Raw genomic sequence first — 17,227 nt, 5'->3', positions numbered from 1 at the left:
AAATAAATTAGAGCAACATAGGATAGTTTACCTCTCAGACTTGTGGAGGAGGAAGGAATTTGTGACCAAAGAAGAACTAGAGATCATTACTGATCACAAAACAGAAAATTTTGATTACATCAAATTAAATAGCCTTTGTACAAATAAAACTAATGCAAATAAAATTAGAAGAGAAGTAACAAACTGGGAAAATATTTTTACATTTAAAGGTTCTGATAAAGGCCTCATTTCCAAAATATATAGAGAATTGACTCTAATTTATAAGAAATCAAGCTATTCTCCAATTGATAAATGGTCAAAGGATATGAAGACAATTCTCAGACAAGAAATTGAAACTATTTCCACTCATATGAAAGTGTTCCAAATCACTATTGATCAGAGAAATGCAAATTAAGACAACTCTAGGATACCAGTACACACCTGTGAGATTGGCTAAGATGACAGGAAAAAATAATGATGAATGTTAGAGGGAATGCGGGAAAACTGGGACATTGATGCATTGTTGGTGGAGTTGTGAATAAATCCAACCATTCTGGAGAGCAATCTGGAATTATGCCCCAAAAATTATCAAACTGTGCATACCCTTTGATCCAGCAGTGCTACTACTGGGCTTATACCCCAAAGAAATACTAAAGAAGGGAAAGGGACCTGTATGTGCCAAAATGTTTGTAGCAGCCCTTTTTGTAGTGGCTAGAAACTGGAAAATGAATGGATGCCCATCAATTGGAGAATGGTTGGGTAAATTGTGGTATATGAATGTTATGGAATATTATTGTTCTATAAGAAACGACCAGCAGGATGAATACAGAGAGACTTGGAGAGACTTACATGAACTGATGCTAAGTGAAATGAGCAGAACCAGGAGATCATTATATACTTCAACAACGATACTCTATGAAGATGTATTCTGATGGAAGTGGTTATTTTCAACAAAGAGAAGATCTATCTCAGTTCCAATTGATCGATGATGGAAAGAAGCAGCTACACCCAGAGAAGGAACACTGGGAAAAGAGTGTAAACTGTTTGCATTTTTGTTTTTCTTCCCGTGTTATTTTTACTTTCTGAATCCAATTCTCCCTGTGCAGCAAGAAAACTGTTCAGTTCTGCACACATATATTGTATCTAGGATATACTATAGCATGTTTAACATGTATAAGACTACTTGCCATCTAGGGGAAAGGGTGGAGGGTGGGAAGGGAAAAGTCAGAATAGAAGTGATTGCAAGGGATAATGCTGTAAAAAATTGCTCAGGCATATGTTCTGTCATTAAAAAAGTTATAATAAAAAAAAAGAAAGAAAAACAACTGATCTGCAAAATATATCAAGGAAAAAAATACAATAATCAGGCTATCTGAAAACTATGATAAAAAACAAGAATCAGGATATAGTAATATAAGAAATAATTAAAGAAAATTGTCCTGAAGTGTTAGAATAAGAGGAGAAAGTAGATATAGAAAAAATCCACCAATCACCAGCACAAGAGATCCTACAAGGAAAACATACATAAAATATCAAAGCCAAATTCCAAAACTCCCAAGTCACAGAGAAAATATTACAAGCAAGAAAAAAAAGACAATTCAAGTATGGTAGAGCCACAACTGGAATCACATAAGACATAGCAGCAGCTAAATTAAAAGACCATAGATATTAGAACAGTATATATTGAAGAGTGAAATAACTGAGATTTTGGTGAAAGGTATCATACCCAGGAAAGTTAAGCATAATTCTGAATGGGGGGATAAGGATATTCAATGAATTGCCAAACTTTCAGGATTTATTGCAAAAACTTAATAGAAAATATGTCAGATAAGATCCAAGAGAAATATAAGATAAACATCAAAGACAAGGAATTTAATAAAGACAAACTGCTTATTTTTTAAGATGTGGAAATATAAATTCTATGTCTAAGATTGTTGTTACTAATTGGGTAATTTGAAAGAAAGATTGGGGTAGAGTTGAATATAATATAACTCTAAAAAAAGCAAAACCATGTAAAAAAAGACAAAAAGAGTAATTATTCAAATGAAGCATAAGAGGAAAAACTGACCCAGAGGAATTAGATGGGGGAGGAAGACTGATAGTTCTGGAACAGTATTCTTATTTGGAAGTTAAAGAGAAAACAATACTCAAATATCTAGAAGGGTATAAAAGTCTTTTAAATTCAGAAAGAAAAAGAGGGTAAGGGAGTAGGTGTGGGGAAGAGCATAAAGAAGGAATTTTTAGAGGTAATCCTACTCATAGCAGATCTGAGTTGAAGAGAAAACTACATAAATATTTAGAAGGGAATAAAAGTGTTCTAAATTTATAAAGAAATAAGAGGGTGAGGGAATAAGATAAGGGAAGGGAAATATAGAGGGGCATATAGATTGACAAGAATAGAATAAAGAGGTAACATACATATTTGGAGTGCTATAAAACCTAAACTCAGAAACAAGAGGACAAGGCAAAAAGGGTGGGGGGAGAAGATAAGGGAAGGATCTTTGGAAGTGGAGTAGGTTAAGTAATAAGAGAGCAAAGTAGCAGGTAGAACTAAAGCAGAGGAGTCAGGAGCGTTAGGAAATAAGAAATACATACAAAAAAATAATAAAGAACAGGAATGGAATTTTCTATGTAAAAAAGCAGGGTAGTAAACATGATCTCAGACAAAGTTAAAATCAAATAGATTTAATCAAAGGAGAAAAATAAGGAAACTCAATTGTTTTAGACCATTGAAAAATAACTAGACAGTATAAGATTGGAATATTAATGTGGTGTAGGAAATGAGTATTGATGAAGTTAGAAAAATATAAGAAGACTTGGAATATGAAGGAAAATGTTATCCACTTTTGGAGAAACAGGACAAACAAGCATAGTAAGTGGTCTTACATAGATACATATGAATGCATATGTGTATATACATACAAGATTATCAATATCTGTGTACATATATATCTGTATATATGTATATGTATTTGTATGTATATGTGTGTATATGTATATTTCATCAGCAGTTAATATTTTAGCCTTTTTGACTGAGGTGAGGAAGGAAAGGGGAGAAAAAAGAAAATAAAAACAAAAGGAAAAAAACAAAAAAATGGACAGCTCTGAACACAATGTGTAGTATTAATTATACAGGCTTTCTTGAAATGGAAATTTATAGCTTTATATTTTGAATCCTCTCTTATGATCTGCTGTGCACATGGTAATCACCCCCCCTCTCCTTTTTCTATTTTATCTTTAAGTTTAAAATAATTTAAAAAAAAAAAATCTCCCTTCCCTCCCCACACTCTTGCCCCTCCCCCCAAAAAATCTTTTATCTTCTTAGCCAATTGTGGGTGACTGATAAGCCTCTGTACCTGATTAGATCAATTCTTGGACAAGAAATAAGAACAGTCAATCACAAGTATTGCCCTTGGAACCTTTCTAGTTAACACCTACCAAGACTTATTCTCCACTAAGCACACTAAAAAAAAAAATCCTGGAGGTGTTTGATCCACAACAATACTCAGCTTCCCCATTAGAACTAGGGAAAGTTACTGCTCTAAAGTAACAATAGAATGTGACTAAGAATTATGTTCAGGAGGGACATGGGAATACATTTCCACTTTTGTGGGGTCATCATAAACTAACATTGAAAATTCCTTACTTAGGTTTTGCTACAAGCCAGAAATCATAGTTCCCTGATTTTTTAAAAGAATACCTCCTGTTTTTATCTTTCTTCATGAAGATATTATCATTTCAACATACTGCTGAAGATATCCATTTAATTAGAATCACCTGCCTTATGAAAACTTTGCCAGTTCACATTCTTCACAACATACAGATATTTTCATCTTTGTCCTCATATGTTGGCATCCTGGTATCTCTTACTTTTTTTACAGATTCAAATATATTCATTATAGATGGACTGATTTCTTAGCATGGCCTAGGCCTGATCATTCATTTCACTTCTCTGTGCTTTTGGCTTTTCCTCTTTGCACCAACTTCCTGGCCCAACGAATCCCTTGTGCTAATCTTGTTCAATCTTACAAGGATGCCTACTAAAACTGACCACTTACCTTAACCTCATTCTGCTCCACTAAGGTCTCTACTGAGCAAATAAAATTATCAGGAATCCCAGCAATATAAGAATCAGTTCCCTTATTTTGCAGACAGAGAAAATGAGGTAAAGAGGACTAAAAGACTTGCCATGATAAATATGACCCAATAACCATTTCTAAAATTATATTAATTGCTTCTCAAATTATGTAAGACCATAACTTAAGTGATTTCCTCATTCTTAATTCTTTATCTTGTGGACTTTAATGTTTCATAGATTCAAACTGGTCATATCATAAGCAAAATGTAAATCATAGGCCTGAGTTCTAGTCATGTTTGACTGTGTGACACTGAGTGAGCTGCTGTACCCCACCAAGTCTCAGTTAAGTTATCTATGGACTTAGATGAGTTCTAAGATCTTTTCCTTATAAAAGATAAATGATTCCATTGCTATACTTGTGTGCAAGCCTTAATCATTACAGATGAAATATTAGAAAAGGAAGAAATATTTTACTATAATTATAGAAATGTTAATCTGCAGGTTTTGTCAGAGTTGACTTCTAAAATATCTTTCAATTCCGAAGTTAAAATACTATGAATATAAAAATGAGGTGGGAGGGGAAGGAAGCCAGTAGGGGGAGCAAAACAATTTTGAACAGACTAATTCAGAGAACATGTGTCTTTAAATGACTCTCCACCTCCCTGCCCGCCCACTTTTTTTTTAGCCTACAAGATACAGTGAACTGAATTGGTTGTCTCTGTCCATGCTAGAAACCAGCATGAGCAGTAGTTTTAGAAATAGGTTAGTTGCTATGGAGTCTGCATTCTGACTTATTGAGGTTGGAGGTGTGTAAAGGTAACAGTTTGTTTTTAGTTTCAAAGATCTGGCAAAAAGATAGGCAGTCACTCCTCTTCTGGAAAAGCCTGACAGACCAGTAGGATTCCTTTTAGGGCTCAACCCAAAACTTTTTATCCCATCATTCACTAACTTCAAAAATCAAGATCCCAGAGAAACTCTGGAAGAAGAAAAGTTGACAGGATCATTCACTTAAACAAATGGCTAGTCCAGGAGGTGGTACTGTCTGTAACGGAAAACTTCACAATCACCAGAAACAGAGTAATGGCTCCCAAAATGGAAATCATAAAAGAAATGGAATCATTAGAGAAACACAGGTAAGACCAACTTTCTTCTCCTTCCTTTTACTTGAATGAGCTCTGCTAAATCCATTGACTCTATTCAAAATGACACACTAAGATTTAAAATTGTCCTTTCACTTTAATGCCCTAAGTACATTCTCCTTTATTTTTTTCATTCTTTTGGCTGTAGCTACCACTTGCTTTGAAATTTTCTCAAATGAAATTGAGTAGAAGATTAGATAGAATTTTCTGTAGGAAGAGAATTCTTTTTACATTTTTATGACGGAATAGGGAGAGTCATGTGATTTATTTTCTCTTTTGAAATCTGGGAGGGAAATGGGACTAAGGAATGAGTGTGGACCTTCCTTGCCTTAATTATCTTTGGTCCCTAATCCTGTGCATGATGTACATTTGGAGAAGAAAACAAGCAAAAATGGAGTGGAAGCAAAATCATTTTTGCTAAGATTATGTGATATGAATGGGATTTGCTCAGTGCACTCACTGCTAGTACAAGAATGAACTATTTGGGTTGATTAATGACTGCAACACAGGCTTACAATTTAACTTTAAACCGAAGTGAATTTCCATTGAGGTGCATACAATCTAAAGCATTTCTTCTTTGAGAGTTCCAAGAAATAGGAGTTTCTGGACATTGAATCAGCAGTACCTTTAAAACCCATTCTTCTGTGTGGGCTTTTTTGTAAGTTCTTTGTATCTGCTCAAAGAAAGGTTTTGATGCCTTAGTCACTACCCTTGAAGTAGTATTAGCTTATTGAAGGCAACTTTGTAACTATGTCAAGTATTAATAGAAATTATTTAGAAATTATTTCCTTCAAAGTCCCAGTTCCAGGAGAAATATATTTTGTAAATCTTAATATCCTGAGAATTATGGTGATCTCATCCACCTATTTGAAGGCAGATGTACACCCAACATAATATACTTTTACTTAGAAGTATAATTGTGAATTGTGAAATTTAGGGCCCAAAGGGAAATTAGGCTTATTTAGTCCAAATTTTACGTTATTTTACATATAAAGGTTAAATAAGTTCTCTAACATCTAACATGCAAGCAAGTAAGGCTGGTTAGAATGTGAACCCATTTCCCCTCACCTCCAAACTGACTTCCTTCAGGAGAAAAGTTTTCCATTAGCTACAGAAGACAAAAGGTTCCCATACCTTTAGGAGGTATAGGAACACCTTCTCTGGGAAATCCACAAACCACCAAGTTGTTCACTAGTAAGAATAAGGATTCACACAGGGGAAAAGTTATTTTGCTCTAGGGCTTAGGAACAGGTGGCTTAGCTTTCTGGCCCCTATTCAAGTAGGCAAATTGGTTGAGGATGGAGGAATAGCTCACTGTTGTGTGGGGAGAAATTGAATCCTTTGAAACTGAATGAAATAAAGTTGGTTCTGTGTACTTAATGCCTAGCAAAAAATGTAGTAAGATTGACATTGAGGTTTACAGTTCATTGACAAGAAGTCAGATGCTTTAGGAGGAGGTTCTTAGGTCTTTCTCTGCATAGGCTGGTATAGATGGGGCTTCATAAAAGTTCAAAATGGAACCCAGAAACTGTGAGGTTACTTCCCAAATATGCATATGGCATAGGGAAAGCCATTCAATGGTCTGTTTTGGAGTCCCTATTTGATCCAAGCAGAGCGAGTCCACATAGGCACTCACTCACTCTCAGTAGTCTGAGAAGAACCTGCAGGTCAGCCAATTGATATCTAGAACAACTGATTAATTGTCCCCAGAGAACTGATCTGCTTGCCCTTTTGTGTTAGTCTGACCTGGATAGTACTGATTTAGATAGTACCTATCAATGCCATCAAGAGAGTTGGTTCTAAATTGCTTATAGAGAAAGGGGCAAGAAGGTTGTAATGACCCATAAATGGAAAGGGTTTGGCTAAAGCTTAAAGACTAGGCTATAAAGAAGTTAATTAAAGAGTTACCAAAAAATTAAAGGATCTTTTTTGGGATTTGGGGCTTCTAGAACTGACGCAAAAACTTTTAGGACTGAAATTTCTAATTTCACAACAGCTTTTGATATGATTTCATCTCATTGGAGTTGTTCTAACAAGCTCAGAGCTAGCTTTGGTCAGATTAGCTTGATTAGACTAGTCCAACGTAACAGCTTGAAAATATTTTCTGGATAGAGTCAAGTTTGTCAAGAAAGACAAGGGCATCAGCATCATTATTAGCAATGCTGGGTTGTAGATTCAATCTAATCCAATGAGCATTTATTAAGTACCTGTACTATGCACTAGAGATAAAAAAATGAAACAATCAATCCCTTCCCTCAAAAAGAAAAAAATACAACATACACTTTAATAAATGGCAAAACTTTTTGTAATGAATTATGTTTGTAAATTTCCCTGTTTTTAATGGCTCCAGCTTCATTTTGCTGTCACCTAGTAATACATTTCTACTCCACCCATAGATAAACAGGGTTCTGGTTTTCATCACTGATCAGCTAAATGATACAAACTCTTTCAATGAAAGGAATCAAATTATACTTTCAGGGCTTTGTAAAGCTTATGTACAAAGAGCTCTATGTAGATGTGAGTCATAATTATTAGAACTTGAATTCCTCCTTTGACTCCTGCAATAGGAGAAACAGATTGCCTAGTGTTGCAATACAGATATTTAATAAGTATTATGTATAGAAACTAATTGTGAATTGCCATAAACATCATTATTTCTTTCTCCTATTGACTAAGCTGAATGATACTACTTTCTCTTGTAGCTCTAACCCTTCTGGTGGGTCAGGGATCATGTTTCTTCTAGTTCCTAACAAAATACTTTGTATTTTTTTTTTGTAATGATTACTGGATCTGTGGTCCCTATGGTATAGGAAGATTGCTACAATGAACTTCCTCTATTAAGGCAGTTTATCTTATTCTTTGTGATTTATAATCTTAAAATAGTGGCTTGGGTACTGAAAAGTTTGTCACTAGGGTCTCCTGCTATGTGTCTTAGATGAGACTTGAACCCAGATTTTCCTGACTATTAATTATGCCACAACAGGCTCTCAAATTAAACAGAGGAGACACAATACATCTTTATTAAACTGAAAGGTAAGGGGCTGCTAGATGCTGCAGTGGATAGAGTACCAGCCTTAGATTCAGGGCTTCACATGAGGCCTCAGATACTTAACACTTACTAGTTGTGTGATCCCAGGCAGCTCACTTAATGCCAATTGTCTTGTAAAAGAAATCCAAAACAAATAAATTGGAAGGTGAAATATGTATGTTTCTATAAACTATTGTGTTCACTGAAAAGTATTTTCTTATATATGCTCTTTTCTCTCACAGGGAAATGACTTTAAACCAGAAAATAAAAAATAATTTGTTTCTTCTAATGTAGCTTCTCTTTCTTTTGGATTGCTCAGTCCAAGGTACATTTATTAAACACTTATTATGTGTAAGGCACTATGTTAGATGCTTAAGAAACAAAGATAAGATAAAATAAAAAATAACCCTTGCTTTTAAAGTGTTTAAATACTATTTGAGGTATGGAGTGAAGATGCAATATTTAAACAGATATACATGATTTTCTGAGAGACAGAGAAGGCTACAGCTAAATAGGTGAGCAAAGGATTCCTTTAGAAGGTAGCAGAGATTCTAATCAGTCAATCAATGTGCTTTACTGGGTGGGTGTTAGAGATACAAAGACAAAAGTGAAGCAGTTTCTGCCCTCAAGAAAGTTATATTCTATTATGAGAAATATGTACATAAATAACTGTTCATGTGCGTATGTATATGTGTGTGTTTGGTGTGTGTTTGCATATATATATATATATATGTATATATATATATATACATATATATATATATATATGTATATATTATGAGATAGATAGCATTTAGCTCCTGGATGGACTGGAGAAATCAGAAAAGTAAGTATAAGTAGAATTTCTAACATAATAAGGCATTCTAAAAGGGTTGAGGTAAGGAACAAAACCATTCCAAGGTATGATGAACAGTTGGTATAAACGCACATAAATGAGAGGTAGAACACAGTGTATGAAGAACAAGGACAGTTTGAGGAGATAATCAAGTATAAGAAGATGAATGATATATTTTAAAATTGAAGAGACAAGTTGAGGCCAAGTTGTGAAGGGTTTTAGAAGCCAAATAGAGGAACTTATTTTTAATCCTAGAATTAAAATTAAGCCATTGTATCTTGATGAACAGAGGCAGAGGTGAGGACAAAATATGTTTCAGACATGAAGGCTAAGAGATGGAAAATAGAATTCTGGTTTTAGGGAAAAGCAATGAGAAAAGTAGCTTGTTGTAGTAGTAAGTGCTAGAGGAAAGAACTTTGTTCCAAATCATGGCTCTTCCATTTATTATGACCACAGGCAAGGCACTTAACCTCAATGAGTCTATTTCCTTATCTGTAAAATTAAAGGGTTGAATCAGATGGCCCCTAAGATTCTTTTTTGGCATTTTTTTGATTCTATGATCCTAAGTGCACCAATCTGACTGAAAAAGTAAAATGGAGCTAGATTCTGAGGGATTGTAAATGGCAGTTTGAGGAGTTTATATTTTATTTTAAGGGAAATCAGTTGACATGACATGTTTTAGACAATTTGTTAGGTATGTGGATCATGGTTAAATGGATAATGGATAAAAGTTGAGGCTCTAATTAGTTTGTTGAAATAGTACAGATGAGAGATGTGTATGGACTATTTGTGCCTGACCTGAAGGGCCTTCAAAGATCATTTGAGTCTGATCTGCCATTCAGACTAATTTTGGTCATCTTTGAGAATGAAGGACAACATTCTAATCAACCACCACTAGATAAGAAGTAATAAAATTGACAACATCGTATATTATTGAATATTGGAATGGGATAGCAAGGATGATGAAAAAGAAGTGGTGAGGGAGAAAAAATAATTGAATAGAAGGTGGTTTCCCACAGACCATGAGACTTCAAAGACAGATCTAGAAATTGAATCTTCTGATATCCAGGTCATAATTTAGTCACCGTATGGAAAGTATGATAGAATTTAAATAGTGTTTTAAGATTCACAGAGCATATTACAACTATCTCATGTTATCCTTACAACAATTATATGAGGTATTACCTGCCCCATTTCATAAATGTGGGGGTTGAGTAACATAGGCTAAATAACTTGCTAAGGTCACAAAGCTAGAAGTATCTGAGGTTGGAGTTGAACTCTGATCTTTATATGAATCCAGGTCCAGAATTTTATCCACTTTGCACCTAGATGCTATGATATAAATGAAAATTAAAAATAAACCCTATCCCTCTCTCAATGTATTTTCTCTTTAGAAAATACTATGTGGCTTTGATTGTCACTTTACCTTTCTCAACCTCAATTTTCATGTCTCTGAGACAAGGGATTTGTATTGTCTTCTAAAGTTCTCAAAGGTAGTTTCATATTCTCTAAACAAATAATGCTCTTTGCCCTTAGTGCTCTTTTGAAAACTCTGGGGTTTTTTATCTGTTAGATTGCATATAGAAAATTTTCTTAAAATTTAGATGTCCAAAATTGGAATAGATTGTTTCAAAAGGTACTAACTTCTTCTTTACAGCAGGTCTCTGAGTGATCACAAATATAAAAAAGGTTGCAATTTGGATTAGAGTTGTTTTACTTTGATCTACAGAGGGAAGATCTACTAGTAATAGGTAGAAGTTACATACAGGATTAATTTCAAGCTGCATTATTTTCCCCAATTATTTGCTAAAATGATTTTTAACATTTGTAATTTTTTTAAAGTTTTGTCCAAATTCTATGTTTCTCTCCTTTCCTCTGTCCCCTCTTTTCTCCCTAAGATGATAAGCAATCATGTAAAGCATTTATATATTAAAATAATAAAATGTACATGGAAAGGATTACAACTTATTTTGATTATTCATTTCTGTAATTATGTGACAGTAATAAATAGCATTTAAAGAGCACCTAACATAATTTCATCCTATTGAAACAAAAAACCCTGCAAGGCAATAGTACAAAGATTATTATTTCACAGATGAAAAAACTAAGATTCAGTTTGGTTAATAATTTCTGCCCAAAGTTAGACATTTACTCTTCAAATAATAAGCACTTACTAAGTGATTACTATGCTCTTTGATTTACTAAGTACTGGAAACTAAAAGAAAAGGAAAAGCAGTTCTAAGGAGCCTTGTTGGAAGTAAGAGTCAAAAGCAGATATTAATTTACTTTTAAGTCCAACTTTCACTCCAATAACATACAAAATGAATACTAAGTAGTTTAAAGAATGAGGGAACTAGTACTTGGGTAGATCAAAAAAGACTTCATGTAGAAGATGAATAAAAGTTCTGAAAAATAAAAAGAGAAGGAATATTCCAGGTCTGGGGAAACCAATTCAGAAGCAAAGTAATGAAGTTAGTATGCCATGAAAAAGCAATAAGTAGGTCAGTATGACCAGACCATAGAGGGAAGAAAAGAAAGTAATATCTAAGAAGATAGTGAAAGTGGATTGAAATCAGAGCTTTTTTTTTTCCCCCTGAGATAATTGGGGTTAAGTGACTTTCCCAGGGTCACACAGCTAGGAAGTATTAAGTGTCTGAGGTCAAATTTGAACTCAGGTCCTCTTGACTTCAGGGCTGGTACTCTATCCACTGCACCACTTTGCTGCTCTATGAAGAGCTTTTAAAAAACATTCTTTTCTTTTTAAACTAAGTTCCAAATCCTTTCCCTCCCTCCAACCTCTCCCCTCCCACTAAGAAAGCAAGTAAAATGATGACAACTATACATGTAAAATCATGCAAGATATATTTCCATATTAACAATAATAGTGAGAGGAGTGTGTGTGTGTGTATAAATGTGTGTGCATGTATTCTTTCCTGTTTGAATTAATTCCAGTGAGAGTAAGGTTCAAACATTGCCCTTCCCTCACCCCCATTTTTCTTTCCACTATAAAAGCTCTTTTTGTGCATGTCTTTTATATGAGAAAATTTTTCTCTAATTTACCTCTTCCTTTTCCTAATGCATTCCTCTTTCTCACTCCATCTTTTTTGGGGGGAGGGGGGAATCATCCCAACTTAATCAAGTCATACTAATGCCCTTTGTCTATATAGACTCCTTCTAATTGCCCTAATAATGATTTCATTCTTAGGAGGGACATATATCATTTTCCAATAAAGAAATGTAAACAGGTTAATTTTATTGAGTCCCTCATGATTTCTCTTTTATATTTATTGTTTTATATATTCCTTGAGTTTTTTGTTTGATATCAAATTTTCTATTATTTCAGGCCTTTTCATCAGAGATGCTTGAAAGTTCTCTTTTTCATTAAGTAACCTTTTTTTTTTCCCCTGAAGGATTATACTTAGTTTTTCTGGGTAGGAGATTCTTGGCTGCAATTCTATCTCCTTTGCCTTCTAGAATTTTATATTCTAATCCATCCATAATCCCTTTAATATTGAAGTGGTTAAATCTTATGTTATTCTGATTGTGGCTCCATAATATTTGAATTGTTTCTGGCCGCTTGAAATATTTTCTTCTTAACCTCAAAGCTCTTGAATTTGGCTATAATATTCCAAGGAATTTTCATTTTATGATCTCTTGCAGGGGTGATCAGTGGATCTTTTCAGTTTTCTATTTTATCATCTGGATCTAAGATATCAGGAAAGTTTTCCTTTATATTTTCTTGAAAGATGATATCTAAGCTCTTTCTTTATGATGGCTTTCAGATACATTAATATTTCTCAAATTACCTTTCCTTTATCTATTTTCCAGGTAAATTGTGTTTCCAATGAAATATTTCTATTTTTTCATCTTTTGATTTTGTTCTGTTCTTTTACAATGTTTCATAAATTCATTAGCTTCCACTTACCCTATTCTAATTTTTAGGGAATTATTTTCTTCAGTGAGTTTTTGTACTTCTTTTACCATTAGATCAATTCTGTTTTAAGATGTATTTTTTGTGTCTTTTACCAAACTGTTGTCTTTTAATAATTTTCTTTCATTATTCTCATTTCTTTCCTAATTTGTCTGCCATTTGCAGTTACCATTTTTCTTTGAGGCTTTTGAAATTGTTGTCTTCTTCTGAGTTTATGTCTTGATCTTCGCTATTACCACAGTATCATTTTATAATCAAATTCTTTGTTGTCATTTGTCCATTTTTCCAGCCCGTTTTTGACTTTGAACTTTATGTTAAAGTTGAACTCTGTTGGCCTGAGGTTAGGGAAGCACTGTTCCAAGCTTCAAGATTTCCCTATGCTGCTCTTTTCAAAGATATTTCTGGAGGTGTGTAAGTTTTTCATGCTTCCAGGATGTGATCAAGCAGTGTGGTTACTGCTCTCTGGATCTGTACTTTGGTCTTTATCCAGAAAAGGTCCCTGTTCTCCTTCAGCCCATGCACTAATATTATTGTTGACCCTGAAACTGTGACTAGCAAAATTGCTGATGGGATATTTTAGCTGGATTGCTACTTGTACTATACCATCTTGACTCTGAAGAGCTGTAAGTGCCAGAGGAGTTTATATTGATCCTATGGGTAACAGCCACTAGAGTTTTAGTGGCACTATGACATGTACAGATACTTATTTAAGAAAATTTATTTAAATAAATTGGAGTTGGAAAAGAGAGAATGGAGAAAAGAGAACAAATGGAGCACTACTACAATAACCTAAGCAAAAGGTATGAAAAGTGATCAAAATGTAAAAGAAAGAATCATATCTGAGATATCTTATGGAGACAGAAATAATAAGTTATGGCAACTGAAAGGCTTTATGAAATAATTGAGAATGGAAAATTGAAGATTACACCAAGGTTGTAAACCTGATGGTGTCCCCAGTAGTAATAAAAATGTTCAGCAGTGGGGTAGCTTGGAAGAGGTGAGGAAATGAGAGGAAATATATTAAGTTCCATTTTGATTATGTAAAATTTGAGATGCAAATAGGAGATCTAGGTTAGAATGTCCAATTGGCAGTAAGTAGCATAGTAATGGAGCTCAAGAGAAAGACCCTAATTTGGGAAATATATCTAAAACTCATCAACATAGAGATGTTTGTGGGAAAATCTTTTTACTGTACAGAGGGTCAGTGAGAGAAGGAGTAGCAAAACCTCAAATTTCATTACTTTTGCAAAGGTAAATGCAGGCCTTCCCTAGTACAAGTAGGTAGAAGATGAGGTATTAGACTTCACTTAAAGATGGTTGAGAAAAAAAGATATTTTTGTAAATTTCATAAAGCTGTGAAAAAGTGAGTGATCATTATTAACATAAAATTATACATTTGCTTATCCTGATCTATGGTGAATTTATTTACTTATGAAATTTTACACCCAGATGCTAAAGTCCTTTAACCTACTATTTGAATATAGTTAAACCATTGTTAATTTAATCTAAATTTAATCCAATTTAGGCTAATTTAATCATACATCAATGCCCACAATAAAAATATTTCTGACACGAGTTCATAAGCATAGCTTTTGCTATATTGAAAATGATAGTTCTGAGTGAAATATGAAGAAATATGATATATACTCTCATTCTCAATATACTCCTTTTCTCATGAGGCACATACATTCCTTCAGGCTCTGGTTATCCTGTATATTTTTTCCTTGATATTAGTTTTCAACTTTTTTTAAAAGGAAGGAACATATTTATGTTGAATTGCTGTGAGGTACAGAAAGACATTTGCTTAAGTTTGTTTCTACATGGTACAAAATGAATTTTCAATTTAGTCTCAATACAAATTCTTCAAATATGCCTATTGTCCAAATTGCAAAGCTTCTTGTGTAGAGAGTGTCAGTTCTAAAAAGCCAACAACATTAATAAGAGAAAAACCTATGCCTCTAATAGGATGTATAGATAGATGGACAGATGGATAGATAGGTAGGGGACTTAAATGTTTATATTAAATAGATTTCACAATGACAATTAGCAGTTAGATTCTCACTCCTTAATTCTAAGAAGTTTTCATTATTGTATTTATATACAAATTAGCATGCCCAAAATGATATCTTAAGTGATTTTATTATTTAGATTTAAGCTATTTAGATTTGAAACGGAATTAGATAATTAGAAATTGTCTTCCTCCCTTCTAGAAGTGATTTCTCCTTCATTTGATTCCATAGCACTTTGTATTCTTTTTTGGCCCTAACCATACTTTGTTTATGCATTTATCCATGTGTAGTAGGAACTTTAAAGGCAACTGAAATTAAGTCTATTTCTCTTATTTTTACAGAAAACTCAGATCCTCTGATTCTCGTAAAACAAAACTTATAGCTATATACCTCTGTTACTATCTACCAAAGAAAGGCAGCTAGAATAGAACACTGAGTTTGGAGTCAGGAAGACCTAATATCAAATCTGACCTCAAATACTTAGTTGTGTGACACTGAGCAAGTTATTATCAACCTCTGTCTGCATCAGTTTTCTTAATGGTTAAATGAGAATAATAAAACCCTACTTTCTAAGGATTCTTGGAGAATCACAATCCCTACCATATAGTAAGCATTTAAAAAATACTTGTTTTCTTTCCCCCAAATCTCTGAACAATTGGAACTGGTTTGAATCATTTCTCAGTATTTTTCAAGTTAGTACTGGAAATATTAGCTACAGAAATAAGAGAAGAAAAAAAATCAAAGGAAAACTCAAAAACAGAACACAAACTAGGTATAGACTAACATTGCAAAAGAAAATGTCAAAATGGGTACATGATTTAGTCATAAAGGGTGACATCCTTCATTTCATTTGGTTTAAAATTGTGAGATTTTTACTAAATATCCCACAATTGTAAATCTCAGGAATAAATATATTTTGCAAAGTTGCTTTATATACATAAATAGAATATGTAGAATTCTTGCATAATTAACATATAATAGCTAACATTTACATAGCACTTACTATGTGCCAGACAATATGCTAAGTGCTTTACAATTATTATCTCATTTGATCCTCATAAGCATTCTATATATGTGACCAAATGGGGATGTCTAAATTTGCTGCTTCTACTTACACTCTTCTTAGTTGTTTTTTAAACTTTTGTTATCTGGCTTCTATCCTTATCTTCAATTGAAATGCTTCTCTCCAAAGTTACTAATAGTCTTTATTGCCAAAAATTATGACCTTTTCCCAGTTTTCATTCTTCTTGACCTCTTTGCTGCCTTTGCCATTGTTGACCATTCATCCTATTCACTTGGATAATCTCCTCTATGGATTTTTATTATTCTCTTCTCTCCTTGTTTTCCTCTTACCTGCCCCACTTTTCTTATCTCCTTACCAATTTCTTGGGAACTTCCCCGAGGTTCTATGTACTTCTATATTCTCTCTCTTTCAGTAATATCATCAATCCCATAAGTTTTAATTATCATTCCTATGTAGATAAGTCACAAAAATATTTTCAGCTCCAGCTTATTCCCTGAGCTTTCAATCCTAGATTACTAACTGTTTACCAGACACTTCAAATTGAATATCAACTGAATTGAATTAAAATTGAATCTCAAGCTTAATTATGATCAATACTGATCATATCAATTTTCTCTCCAAACTCTCTCATCTTCCAAACTTCTCTATTTCTACCAAGGCAGTACATCTTCCAGGATCTCTAGAAGCTTAGCATTTTCTTGAACTCTTTCACTGTCCCTCATGCCCTATATCCAGTGAGTGGCCAAATCTTCCCACTTCTACCTTCATAGCATCTTTTGCATCTGAATCATTTTTTCCATTCATACAACTACCACTTTAGTTCAAGTCATCAACTCACTTGAGACTATTTCAGTTGTCTCCTAATAGGTCTTCTACTTTCAAGTCTGTCACTACTCTAGTCCATCCTCCATTGATGCTGCCGTATTTTTTTAACATGCCATATTGACAATATAACTCCTTTACTCAGTCAATGTCACTGACTTCCTCTGGCCTACTGGGTCAAATGTAAGCCCCTCTGTTTAGCTTTTAAAACCCTTAACAACTTGGCCCCAAACTATCTTTCCAGTTTCATTAAACACTGTTCTCCAGGCAAACAGGAAACTTTTTTCCCTTTGTTCAGATGGAACATACCATCTCCTATCTCTATATCTTTGCATTGGTCATCCCCCATGTCTGAAAAAGACTATCCTTATCTCTGCCTCAT

The 17,227-nt window shown here is 33.8% G+C and overlaps 1 protein-coding gene across 1 annotated transcript in view; it reads left to right on the top strand.

Moving 5' to 3' along the window:
* The first annotated feature begins 4,786 nt into the window (after positions 1–4,786).
* SPTLC3 (serine palmitoyltransferase long chain base subunit 3) overlaps positions 4,787–17,227 on the top strand; it is a 188,834-nt gene continuing 176,393 nt past the window's right edge. The window contains exon 1 of the mRNA XM_003758184.3: positions 4,787–5,190. Within this exon, the coding sequence (XP_003758232.1) occupies positions 5,074–5,190 (117 nt within the window). The 5' untranslated portion in view covers positions 4,787–5,073. The remainder of the gene's footprint in view (positions 5,191–17,227) is intronic.

This window comes from Sarcophilus harrisii, chromosome 2, assembly GCF_902635505.1.
Source record: "Sarcophilus harrisii chromosome 2, mSarHar1.11, whole genome shotgun sequence".
In the NCBI taxonomy this organism is placed as follows: Eukaryota; Metazoa; Chordata; class Mammalia; order Dasyuromorphia; family Dasyuridae; genus Sarcophilus; species Sarcophilus harrisii.
This window is presented reverse-complemented; position numbering and strand designations above follow the sequence as displayed.